The sequence below is a fragment of the Panthera uncia genome (assembly GCF_023721935.1).
Source record: "Panthera uncia isolate 11264 chromosome B3 unlocalized genomic scaffold, Puncia_PCG_1.0 HiC_scaffold_2, whole genome shotgun sequence".
Taxonomy (NCBI): domain Eukaryota; kingdom Metazoa; phylum Chordata; class Mammalia; order Carnivora; family Felidae; genus Panthera; species Panthera uncia.
The window spans coordinates 3,436,619-3,450,580 of NW_026057583.1; the positions used below are offsets into that span (position 1 = coordinate 3,436,619).

Genomic DNA, 13,962 nt, shown 5'->3' on the forward strand with positions numbered 1-13,962 from the left:
CCTGGCTGAAGTCGGACGCTTAACCGACTGCGCCACCCAGGCGCCCCAACTATGTAGTATTCTTAAAATAACAACAATAACAACGACAAATAGAAATGGAGAACAGATTAGTAGTTGCCAGGTATTAAGGAGGAGGTAAACATGAGAAGAAAGAAAGTACTACAGTTATAAAAGACAACTTGAAGGATCCTTGTGGTGATACAAATGTTCTATATTTTGACTGTATAAATGTCGGTATCCTGATTATGTTATTGTTCTATACTTTTGCAAGATGTTAACATCGAGGGAAATAAGGTCAACTGTACGTGGGATCTCTTTTCATTATTTCTTACAAATGCATGTGATTTACACTTATTTTTAAATAAAAGATTTAATTTAGTTAGAAACAAACTCCTAGAAATGCCAGGTAAAATAGAATATAAATCTTTTTTTAAAAGGCCAAATAATAAAACTGAATGAAGAGTTATTCCATGTTCATGGATAGAAAGACTTAATAATGTGAAGACGTCAGTTCCTCCCAACCTGGTCTATAGATTCAGTGCAATCCCAATCAGAATCCTAGCAAGTTATTTTGTAAGATATTGACAAACTGATTTTAAAATGTATGTGGAGAGGCAGACCCAGAATAGCCAACAAAATGTTGAAGGAGAAGGACAGTGTTGGAGGATTGACACTATCTGATGTCTAGATTTACTATAAAGCTGCCATAATCAAGACAATATGGTATTGGTGAAAGAATATTAAATAGATCAGTGGAACAGGATAGAGAGCCCAGAAATAGATCCACATAAATATAGTTAAGTGATCTTTGACAAAGGAGCAAAGGCAGTACAATGGAGCAAAGATAGTCTCTTCAAAATATGGTGTGAAACGACTGGACATTTTCATACAAAAAAACCAGAATTTAGATACATATTTGCATCATTCATAAAAGTTAACTCAAAATGGATCATCATATACATAACACAGAACTATATTCTAGAAGATAGCATAGGAGAATATAAGGATGACCGTCAGTATGGCAATGACAATGACTTTTTAGATACGCTACCATAGGCACTTCATTGAAATTAAAACATTCTGCTCTGCAAAAGACAATGCCAAGAGAATGAGAAGGGAAACCTCAGACTGGGAGAAAATATTTGCAAAAGACACACCTGATAAAGAAATATACAAAGATCTGTAAAAAGATTTTCTTCAACGATAAGAAAATGGACAACCTAATTGAAAAATGGGCCAAATTCCTTAACAGGCACTGCACCAAAGAAGATATACAGATGGCAAATAAACATATGGAAAAATAACCACCCATCGTATGTCATCAGAGAAATGCAAATTAAACAACAGCGAATCACCGCTACACATCTATTAGGTGGCTAAAATCTGAAACACTGACAACACCACACTCTGGCGAGGATGTGGGACAACAGGAACAACACGCTGGCTGGTGGGAATGCAAAATGGTGCAGCCACCTTTGAAGGTGGTTTAGCAGTTTCTTGCAAAACTAGACGTACTTTTACCACCCTAGCCAGCAGTTGCACTCCTTGGTATTTACCGAAAGAGTTGAAATCTGATAGCTACTCAAAAACCTGCACACGGATGTCTGTAGCGGCTTTATTCATAATTACCAAAACGTGGAAGCAACCAAAATGCTCTTCAGGAGAGGAATGGATAAACAAACTGTGGTCCATCCAGACAATGGAATGTTATTTATTGCTAAAAAGAAATGGGCTATTAAGCCATGGAAAGACACGTAGGAACCTTAAATGCATACTCCTAAGTGCAAGCAGCCAATCTGGAAGGCTTCATACTGTGGTTCTAACTGTATGACATTGTGGAAAAGGCAAAACTATGGAGACTGTGGTTGTCAGGTGTCGGGGGTGGGGAAGGGATGGATTGGCAAGGCACAGAGGATTTTTATGGCAGTGAAAATGTTCTCTGTGATGCCATAATGATGGATACATATTGATATGCTTACGTTCAAACCTAAACCTACTGGATAAACCTCAAGAATTAACCATAACATAACCTATGGACTTCGGGTGATTATAATGTGTCAATGTAGATTCATCAGTTGTAAAGAAGCTACCACTCTGGTTGGGGATGTTGATAATCGGGAAGCTATGCTTATGTAGGGGCAGAGAGATGAGTATGGGAGCTCTCTGAACCTTCCCCTCAATTCGCTGTGAACCTAAAACTGCTTTAAAAAATAAAGCCTTCTCACCAACAGCACTTGAAGTTTCCTTTTTCTCCACATCCTCGTCAACACTTGTTGCTACTTGTATTTTGATTTCAGCCATCCTGACAGGTGTAGAGTGATATCTCATTGTGGTTTTAATTTGCATTCCCCTCATGATTAGTCGTGTTGAGCATCTATTCAATGTGGCAGCCGTCTGTGTGTCTTCTCTGGAAAAATGTCTATTCAGGTCCTCTGCCAATTTTTAATTGGATTATTTCTTTTTTTGGTGTTGAGTTGTGTAAGCTCTTGATATATTTTTGGAATAAGCCTCTTCTTGGGTATATCATTTGCAAATATGTTCTCTTATTAAATAGATACGCTTTTTGTTTTTTGTTGATGGTTTCCTTTGCAAAAGCTTTTTATTTTTTTGCGGTCCCAGTAGTTTAGTTTTGCTTTTGTTTCTCTTTCCAGAGGAGACATATCTAGAAAAATATTTCTTTTTTTTTTTTTTTTAATTTTTTTTTCAACGTTTTTTATTTATTTTTGGGACAGAGAGAGACAGAGCATGAACGGGGGAGGGGCAGAGAGAGAGGGAGACACAGAATCGGAAACAGGCTCCAGGCTCCGAGCCATCAGCCCAGAGCCTGACGTGGGGCTCGAACTCACGGACCGCGAGATCGTGACCTGGCTGAAGTCGGACGCTTAACCGACTGCGCCACCCAGGCACCCCTAGAAAAATATTTCTATGGCTGATGTGGAATGCTAACTGTGCAGTTACTGTAGAAAACAGTGTGGATGTTCCTCAAAAAAATTAAAAATAGAATTACCATATGATCCAGTAATTCCATACTGGATGATTTACCCAAAGAAAATGAAAACACTAAAAATACTCCTCTGTTTGTTTCAGCATTACTTATAATAGCTAAGATATGGAAACCACCCAAGTGTCCGTCTATAGATGAATGGCTAAAAAAGATGCGGTACATATAAAAATTGAATAGTACTCAACCATAAAAAAGAATGAAATCTTGCCATTTTCAACAACATGGATGGAGCAGGAGGGTATAATGCTAAGTGAAATATGTCCATCAGAGAAAGACAAATAGCATAATATTTCATTCATGTGTGGAATTTAAGAAACATAACAGACAGAGGAAAAAGACAAAACAAAACAGAACAAAACATACTCTTATAGTACAGAGAACAAATTGGTGGTTGCCAGAAGTGAGGAGAGTGGGGGATGGGTAAAATAGATAATGTGCTCCTCCTGGTAAGCATTGAGTAATGTATAGAATTGTTGAATCGCTCTATTGTATACCCAAAATGAATATAATGTTGTATGTCAATCATACTTGGATTTAAAAAAAAAAACATAACATTAAAAGTTTTAATGAAAAAGTGAAGGTGAACCTACAAGAAATAAAGGAAATCAACAGAACCAAAAAAAACATAGAGGTAACTGAATGCCAGACCAGTCAGTGCATACCTGATTCTATGCCTACGTGGAAAATGGAGAGGGGGTCTGTTGGTCTCCAGAACTCAGGCTGTTGAGTTTTAATTCCTTCATTTTCACAAGAGATCAGGTCTTGAGTGTATATGAGGCACAGTGTAGGAACTCCAACCATAATATAAAGGCAGGACTTTTGAAGTCCATATGTTTCCTAAAAAGATGGACTAGGACCCCCCCAGCCCTGAAAAAAAAAGGGGGAGCCATATGCCAGCATAGAGAATTTTAGATTCTTGGTTTCAACACTGAATTTAAAAAAGTTTCCACTTTGGAACAGTAGACCTGTTCTTCCAAGAGTTTGAGGTACATGTATATTGATTTACATATATCGGGTATATTGAATTAATGAATATATCCCATATTATTGTGGAAGCTTTGAGGTGAGAAATTAATGTGAAAAGTGGTCTTGTAACCCTTGATAGTATGAAGCTACTAGTGGTAGTAAAAGATATGGAGGGACAGACCACCGAGGCAGACCATATGGGATTCCTATTCCTATCAGTAGATCCCTTATTTAAGATTAGCTTGCAGTCCTAAAATACATAATACAAAAGGAAATATTTGCCATGAGTAAGCACCATCAAGCACAGCATTGATGATGTAAGAGAAAAATTATAGTTATCTAAATCCATGCAACTTTTTTAATAACTGAGAAGAAAAATTTAGCCAAGTAGAAATAGAGGTGTGCTCTTTTGGTCTATGGTAGATATACTCCTTCCGAATAAAATGTTACTGTACTTTCTCTGATATTAGGTATAAAATAAGGATGCTTGGCTGTCATTGTTTGTATTTGTTATTGTATTTGGGGTCCTAGTCAGCGTAATAAGGCAAGAAAAAGAAATACAAAGTATTGGAAATACTTATTAGTATAAGAATTAGAAAGGAAGAAATAAAGTTCTCATGATTCAGAGACTACCTGATTGTCTAAGAGAACATCTAAGAATATCTCCACATTAAAAAAATAGGACTAATAAGGGTCCCATTACTGGAAACAAGATTAATGTACACATAACAACTGTATTCTTGTACACTAGCAAACACCAAGAAAGCAAAATTTCAAAAAGATGCCATTTATACTACTAACAAAATATAAGGTACCTTGTAAAATATTCAGTAGATGTACAAGACCTTTTTGAAAAAGTTAAAGTCTCATCTAAATAAATGGTGAGATGTAATATGTTCATAAATAGAAAGTCACATCATAAAAATGCCAACTTTCCCCCTAAAATTAATCTTTAAATTAAGTGTAATACCAATTCTAAGAATCAAACGGAGGGGCACCTGGGTGGCTCAGTCAGTTGGGCGTCTGACTTCGGCCCAGGTCATGATCTCGTGTTCGTGGGTTCAAGCTCCGCATCGGGCTCTGTGCTGACAACTCGGAGCCTGGAGCCTGCTTCGGATTCTGTGTCTACCTCTCTCTCTGACTCTCTTCTGTTTGCGTTCTGTTTCTCAAAAATGAATAAATGTTTAAAAAATTAAAAAAAAAAAAGAATCAAATGGAAATGCGAAGGTAGTGAAAACAGTTTTTCAAACAACAGAATGAGCAACTTGCCCCGATACTAAAATTTAAAATATTTAACTACAGTAGTAGCCGAGGCACAAGTAATAGCAAAATGTAATGAAATATAGCAAAATGGAGATGCAAGAAACAAAAACACACATATATGGAAGTTTGCTATATATTAGAGGTGGCATTAAAAATTTGTGGAGAAAGGGTGGATATTCAATATATGAGGATCACCTATGATTATTGATATACAAAGGGAAAATATTAGAAAATGTCAATGCACATAAAAAATACATTCTAGGTTTGTTAGAGTCTACGTATGAAAAGCAAAGCTTGAAAACATTTAGAAGAAAATAGCAGAGAATGTCTTTATGATCTCTGGGTAGTGAATGATTCCTTAATTAAGATACAAAGAGTTTAAGTTACAAAGGAAAATATTGATAAATTCAAGCACACCACACAAGCACTTCTGTATCATAAAAATGTACTATAAGCCAAAAGAAAAGCCTAGAGTACGAGGCTCTTGACAGTGAATATAGCCAATAAGGGACTAGTGTCTGAAATATTTAAATAACTTCTACTTAACAGTAAACCGAAACCAAAGCTGTAGAAAAATGAAGAAAGGGTGTGAATGGGAAATTCTGCATCGTCAAAAACAAATGACAAAATTAACCTCATTACCAAAAAGATGCAAAAGAATACAAAGTGAGATATTTTATGTTCTTTGTATTGGGAAAAACTTTATAAGTTTTTAAATGCCAAATATTGGGGTGCCTAGGTGGCTTTAATTGATTAAGCATCTGATTCTTGAGTTTGGCTCAGGTCATGATCTCATGGTTTGTGAGTTCAAGCCCTGCATTGGACTCTGTGCTGACAGTGTGGAGCCTGCTTGGGATTCTGTCTCCCTCTCTTCTTGTCCCTCCCCTGCTTGCTCTCTCTCTCAAAATAAATTAAGATAAAATAAAATAAAATGCCGAATATTGACCTAGGTTTGTAAAAGCTAGAACCTTTTTGTGCTACAAACTGGGGTGAAAATTAGTATTCTCACTTTATTTTTTTTTTTAACGTTTATTTATTTTTGAGACAGAGAGAGACAGAGCATGAATGGGGGAGGGGCAGAGAGACAGGGAGACACAGAATCGGAAGCAGGCTCCAGGCTCTGAGCCATCAGCCCAGAGCCTGACGCGGGGCTCGAACTCACGAACCGCGAGATCATGACCTGAGCCGAAGTCGGACGCTTAACCGACTGAGCCACCCAGGTGCCCCATAGTATTCTCACTTTAAAGAGCAGTTTGTCAATATCTAGTAGCAGTGAAGCTATAAATGCCCACAACAGGGCGGTCCCACGCAGGTATATATCCCAGAGAAATACATGCAGATATGCCTAAGGTGGTTGTGTGAGATTGCTTATTGCAGAATCTTCAAAAACTTTAGGAAAATTGGTCAATAGAAAATAAAAAGAGTTGATAAATTAATGGTGGTGTATTTATACATTGGGTTACTATGGAACCATAAAAACGAATAAATTAGAGTTGCATCTATCCACGTGGATATTTTCAAGAACATAGTGTCTATACAAATTTTAAAAATCAAGCTGTGGAAGATTATACACACTATGATACCATTTACTTAGTTGTCTCTGCAGAGGGAGGCAGGGAAATAGGATTGAGGAGGATTGGCAGAGAGCATCCCCCATATTTGTAATGATAGATTTCTCAAAAATAAATCCAAAGAGAGGCGCCTGGGTGGCTCAGTCAGCCGAGCGTCTGACTCTTGATCTCAGGGTTGTAAATTCAAGTCCCTCGTTGGGCTCCACACTGGGCATGAAGCCTACTTTAAACTAAGATAGGTAGATAGATAGATAGATAGATAGATAGATAGATAGATGATAGGTAGATGCCTACTATAGATAGATTAGATAGATAGATAGATAGATAGATAAGTGATAAATAAATCTGAAGAACACCTTAAGAAATGATGAAGCTTGCTGGTGTATGTATGAGTTTGTATCATTCTTTTATTGTGGACTTAAAACATTTCATAATAAAATACTTTTAAGAACACAAAACAATTCAACCCTAAATATTGCTACTATGTTTTGAGTGCCCATCTCCAAAGTAGTACTTGCTTATTTTTTTTCATTTTTTTAAGGATTTTAATGTTTGGTTTGTTTGTTTTTTTTTTTTTTTTTTTTAGTTTATTTATGCACAAATCTTAATCTGTATTCTGAAACTTGCTCTTAGGCCTGAGAATCTCCACATTTGTTTATTCCCTGAACTCATCTAATTTGAAAAAAATAGGTCAGGCTAGAAAAGATCCTAATCAAATATTAAAAAAATTAAATGGGGGTGTGCCTGGGTGACTCAGTTGGTTAAGCACCCAACTCTTGATTTTGGCTCAGGTCATGATCTCAGAGTTTGTGGGTTCAAGCCCCATGTCGGGCTCTGTACTGATGGCACAGAGCCTGCTTCTCTCTCTGTCTGCTCCTCCCCCCCTCTTAAAACAACAACAACAAACAAACTTTAGAAAAACATAAAAAAAATTAAATGAGAGAATTAAATATAAGATAAATGCATGGCAATATATGTCCTGTTCCAGCTTGGTTCCTGGTATGGGGCCAGGCCGACGGCACACCCACTCACTCCGTGTCTTCCATAAGAACTGGGGACAGCAACGTTATTTCTCTGCATAAAAATTAAATTTGCAGCAGATTTGTTACTAGTTCACTCATCCCTGCTCCCCGTCTTTCAGGCAGCATCAAACTAATCACTCGTGACCCACTCACATATTAAGAACTTTTACTGTCATTTTGAAAGTACTCTGAGGTGATTGAGAAGGAAACCTCCTTCCCTTGGAAAGCTTATCAGGTCTCTTTACCCTAGAACAGCCTTAGAGAGTTGTTAAGTCTTCATGAATATTGAGCTCTGTGGTCAGTTTTTCTTGGAAAAGGAATATGGAGGTGGTTACATACAAAATCAAACAAAAAGCCATCCCAAAGCTTTTGAAAGCATTTCAGTGCCCTCTGTTGTTATCGGGGCACTTATTGAAATTCATGATTTAGGGAAGGGGATGAATGTGGCTCTTTTGCTCATTTATTTTTTGTGGATAATTTTTTTTTCAGACTTTGATTATATTTAAATACACAGTCATTTCTTTTGCACTGCAAAGCGTGCCCCAGCCAGAATGTCTGTCTTGCAGAAATTTGTAACTTGATATTCTAGTCAACTGCCAGCCATGGGGAACACAGATTTAAGTTAACTACTATTTAAAAAATTAATATATTTTTATTCTTCAGACACATGCTTCTCAGTCTTTAAGACACTAGTGTTTGAGTCGATATATCATCAAATGAATGTAATAAATTATCCTGCTATAAACTCCGGGGAAATTTTATTAATGTTTTTAATGTATCCTCATGTGGAATCAACATATGTTTTTTATATATTCATAAATTTATGGCTTCAAAAATCTCCAATTTCAGGGTGTTATGAATGTTGTAATGGATAGAAAATACATAATTGTGAAATGATGTTCTTGAATTTTCATATACTCCTGATAACCATTAGCTCTTGCATATAATAATTAGAATGAAATTAAAAACTTGGAAGCAATATTTCTGTAGCTCAGTTGCTGCAGGCCAAAAGAATTATTTCCAGAATAAGCTGGCAGGTTCCTGCTTGGGGAATTAGGACTCCAGTGTCCTTAACTTTAAAATAACTTGCATTTCATTTTATGCCTGTTTCATAAAGTGGTGATTCATTTTCATGCTAAATTGTAACCAAAGCCACATCAATAGAGACCAGTCAGCGAGTTTACTGTGTGCTAGGTAGAACATTAAAAATGTTGGCCAGATGGTTGGGTTAAAAAAAAAAAAAAATGAAAAAAAAATATATATATATATATATATATATATATATAAATCTACTGATGTAGTTAGGGGAATTGAGAGATAGTGTCCCTGCATCTTTATCTTTATACCCACATCCTGGTACATAGTACTTCCTGGTAAGAAGTTGCTGGAGAAGGATGAATCCAGAATGGTCCTTTATATTTTGAGAATTCATGCGGTAAAATGCTCTTTCCATACCATTTTGCTGCTGTTGTGGTGGGATTTGTAATGGAGATACACTGATGTTTCACATGTAGATTTTCAGGCTCACCAGTTGGGGTACAAGTTCATGCCTCCTGGATGCTAGGCTTATAATCGGGACCGTGGGGTGTGGACCATGACTATATGGGCCACACAGCAGACCTGAGACACAATCATCAGCTGTTTTCACCTCATAGGCTCTTTCCTTTTAGTTTTAAACTTCTTCTAAAAGTAATTTTGTTTTTCATTTAAATGGCTGAAGTCAAGCAGTTGGGAAAAATGCATCTGGGATAATTTTTTTGAAGTTCCAAAACGCTTTTAGAGAAAACTCCATGCTTCCTAAGTTTTGATATTTTTTGTATATCAGTATTTAGATCAATTCAGATACTCTCTTAAAATGTATCTTTGCCATTTTCCTGCTCTCTGGAAATGAGAATTAAAAGCTTTTTAGGGTTCCAAGTCAGCATGGTTCAAAAGTTTTGGTTATCACTTCCCTAATCTATTAGCTGCTTTCCTCATTCGGGGCCTTTCCAAAATAAACAGAGTACTTTAAATTACCCTTTCACTTTTTCTGTAATTTATTTTCTTCTTTTTTTCCACACATAAAAAGCACAATGAAATAAGTTATGTAAGTACATGACCTTGTCCACTGGCATAGCTGTTGTCTCCCAGGAGAATGGCGTCACTTCCCCTCGACCAAGAGAGAGCCTTCTCCACCCTAATACTGTTTTCCCGCCAGCCTCCCAGTGTGGTGCTTCTTGAATATTTAAAGTTTGATGTAGCCTCACTGAAGGTTTAATAAATTTCAGAGCCATATACCTATGACAAGACACACAAAAAAAGGATATAGGAAGTGTTACAAAATACCAAGACTGGATCAGCCTTTTACAGTAACATCTGGGAAGATGTTCTCATCCCAAAGTCATGAGAATTACATTAAAAAGGGGCAACTGATCGGATACCTTGTCTGCCTTCAAGTTCAGAAATTTAACTATCATGTAGATAATGCTTTCGGAGGCAGCTATGATGCTTTTATTTTTTCACCCCCAGACTTCCTCCCATACGCCTTCTCACTTCCATTAGGGGTACATTCTGCAAATGCAACAGAAAGGAACGTGAATATGATATGAGATATAAGTGGGGAAGGGGCAGTTTGAGAAGGATGGCAAAGGAAGGAAAAGTGAAAAGCGGGATCAAAAATCAGGAGACATAATAAAATACAAAATAATCACTACGTGAAAAGCAAATGAGTCAGGGGGAGGGTGGATTTGTAAAACCTCATAAAATTGTACACCGCCCCCCCCCTCCAAAGTGAATTTCACTGTATGTAAATTTAAAAACTACAGGGGGAGAAGGAGGCAGCATAAATAACCATGAAAGGTAATGTTTGTACTACAATATGGATATACTTAATGCTGAGTTGTATACCTAAAAATGGTTAAGACGTAAATTTGTGTTATGTGGATTTTACCACAGTTAAGAAAATTTTAAATTCAAAACTATAAAAAGTGTAATGTCTGCATAATGGACTTTTATGTAGTTATTAAAAGAATTTCTTCAAAGAATTCATAGTAAAGTGGGAGGAATGTTTGCTATCTTAGATCAAAACTAATCCAAAGTTGAATTAGTAGTATGCTTTCACATCTGTCAGTAAATCATGCAGAAATACTGGATGATTGGATGCCAAAATATGGAGAGTGTAAATCTTGGTGATGGGATTTGGAAAGATCGATTATCCTCCTTTATACTTCTTGGCATGTTATTAGTGTTCACTTACTCTTTTTGTAATCAATAAAAATAGAATCGTCAGCGTGTGCCATGAATTGGATATTGCTGAAACAGATTGTGAATCATTTCGTATAGGCTCTTATTTAAGCCATACCAGCAAAAAATCAGATCCACTTGGTAAAGATTTCTCTTCTTCTAGGGCTAAATATTTTAAAACAATTGAAATAGTATCAGTTGACTTTTAACACAAGGTGATGAGTGAAGCCTGTGGTTGGCTTTCTTTGCTGCAAATCTGCCATTGAACTGACCAGGAATACCACAGGTAAAAACACGTAATTGAAAAATTGGGAGAGGTGCCATTAGTGGATCGGATAACTTTAAGGAGTTAATATAAACTATAGACCAGCGAGCTCTGACTGGGGAAAGTTCCTGCCACAGGGAACTCCAAACATCCAAGGAAAAATCTGCTCAGAGAATGAGTGGCAAAGTTCTAGAACCAGTGGCTGGAGGGGAGGATATGGTATGCGGTGATCCTTTCTAGAGGATTCTCAAACCTGTATGTGACTTCAGACCCTACGGTACTGGTTTCCCGACAAAGCCCCCCGGACCCTATTTCGTAGTATCCATTTAGTAAGGCCAGTAGTCGAAATCAGAAGTGGAGGCATCGCCTCAAGCAGATTTCTCACCGAGATCACCGTATTGATTGGAGAAGGAGGTCACGGAATGCGCGGCTGACTGAGGTTGCTTCAGTGAGTGAGGGGCATGGTGCCCAAATGCTTCTACCCGTAGTTCCCCTTCTTTTTCACAGAAAAAAAACCCAGAAATATGCACACACGTTTATTTCAGTGGTCATATGGATCCCAGAGTAAAAACTGCACATAAGTAATATCATGACATTAATTCAGCTCAAGAATTCACTCTCTTTAAAGTGACACTTTCATGAGACTTTTTTGCCCTCCTGATTTCTGAAAGTTATTTGTTAGAATTTAAACTTTGAATCTCTGAGGTGACATGAACAATAAAAGTTTTATCGGTATCACCTTGTATTTATTGTTCTTCCTTCCTTCCTTCCTCCCTCCCCTCCTTCCCTCCCTCCCTCTCTTCCTTCCTTCTCCGTCCTTCTTTTCTTTTCTTTTCTTTTCTTTTCTTTTCTTTTCTTTTCTTTACTTTACTTTTCTTTTCTTTTTCTTTTTCTTTTTTCTTTCCTTTCCTTTCCTTTTCTCTTCTTTTCTTTCTTTTCTTTCCTTTTCTCTTTTTCTCCCTTCCCTTCCCTTCCCTTCCCTTCCCTTCCCTTTTTTCTTTTGTGCTGCTTGCCACTTCTATGAAATCATTTCTTTGTCCCCTTTTTTCCTCTAGGAATTGCGAAGGGCAGAATATTCGATACAAGACGTGCAGCAACCATGTAAGTTCTATAACAAAAATATATAATCCAATAAAATAAGTTCATGTTTTAAGTTAGAATATTATAATGCGTACTATAAAGCTAATGGCTTCTTGGTACCCTTTGTGGAAAATTTAAGTATTTTTTAATTGACAACAGATTTTTGTATATCTCGTGCTTTCCATTTCTACTACCTTTTGAGGCTATTTCAAACGTATAAACTTATTTGGCAAGTATTTAATAATTTCTGAATTCATCGAAACAATACCTAATACCTGTAAAACACCTTCAAAGTTCAAAGTGCTTTTAGGTACGGTATGTCATTGGACCTTCACACTGTCTCTGAGATGTAGGCAGATGAGGTGTGGTTATTTCTTTTTTGCAAATGAGGGGCCTGGGGCTGAGAGAAGTAAAATTATTTTCCAAGGGTCTCAAAGGAAGAGCACAGACTTGAACCGGTCTCTGCTTCCTTTCCCTGCTCTAAACCACCTGTCCCGCCCACTGCAAAATGTGTTAAGAGCGCTCTATAGGTGATGCAAGAAAATCCCACATAGGGATGGGTTTAGAAACCTCACTCTTATTCTACAACGCTGAGCACTTAAAAACAAAATGCAAACATTTTGCTTGACAGATCTGAAAATGCAAAATAGATACCAGAAGGAACCAATCCTATTTCCACTTAAAACATTTCCCTTGTTAGTGATATATACCCAAATCAAAATGAAGGGAAATAAAAGGAAACTATGAGAATCTGGAAATCTAAGTGAGATTTAGATTTTCTGTAAGTCCATTTTCCTCCGTTGGTTGTGATTAATTTATTTAAAAAATTTTACTCACTGGGGCTTTGTCCCTGTCTCTCTCTTCTCTGTCCTGGGCCAGTGTGAGACAGAAGTCCTGTCTGAGTGCTTGTCTTCCGCAGACCAAAACTTTTCCTGGGGGAGCAGCCCTGGGCACACAGTGTGAGCGAGACCTTCTGACTGCGGGGCTCAGCCATATGGCGGTTTTTATCAGTGACCAAGCAGAAGTGTTTTTCTTTCTCTTACAACTGGTTTCAAATTTAAGTGAGAAACATGGGCACTTATTTATTGGGCAAACTCCAATATCACTCAGGCCTTGGGCGGCCAGATTGGTGTCCATTATATCCTCGGAGAAATTTTGGGTGACAAAGCAAATAGATTTCACATGTCCTACGACCAGATAGAGGTCCAAGGAATCGGGACACACACGTGTGCATGATGCTTAATTCAGTGAGCTGAGGTCCAGGTTGGGGCACCAAAGGCAGAGAGATTGACCTCAGCACAAAGGTGGGCACGTGGATGCAAACCCAGTCTAGCATTGTCTCCTATACAAGCATGTGAATTCATTAACAACCTAAGGGTTTTATCTAAGAGGCGGTTAGGTCTACTGCCTTTTGCCTGGGTGCCCATTTTTTTAAATTGTTTTTTGTATTTAGGGTTTTTTTTGTTTTGAGAGAGAGAGAATCTTAAGTAGCCTCTACACTAAGTGCAGAGGCCGATGTGGGGCTCAATCCTGCAACCCTGGGATCATGACATGATCTCAAATCAAGTG

General features: G+C 37.4%; 1 protein-coding gene across 1 annotated transcript in view; it reads left to right on the forward strand.

Moving 5' to 3' along the window:
• ADAMTSL3 (ADAMTS like 3) overlaps positions 1 to 13,962 on the forward strand; it is a 349,469-nt gene that overhangs the window by 121,607 nt on the left and 213,900 nt on the right. Inside the window, 1 exon segment of the mRNA XM_049614336.1 lies at positions 12,369 to 12,414. Coding sequence (XP_049470293.1) covers positions 12,369 to 12,414 — 46 coding nt within the window.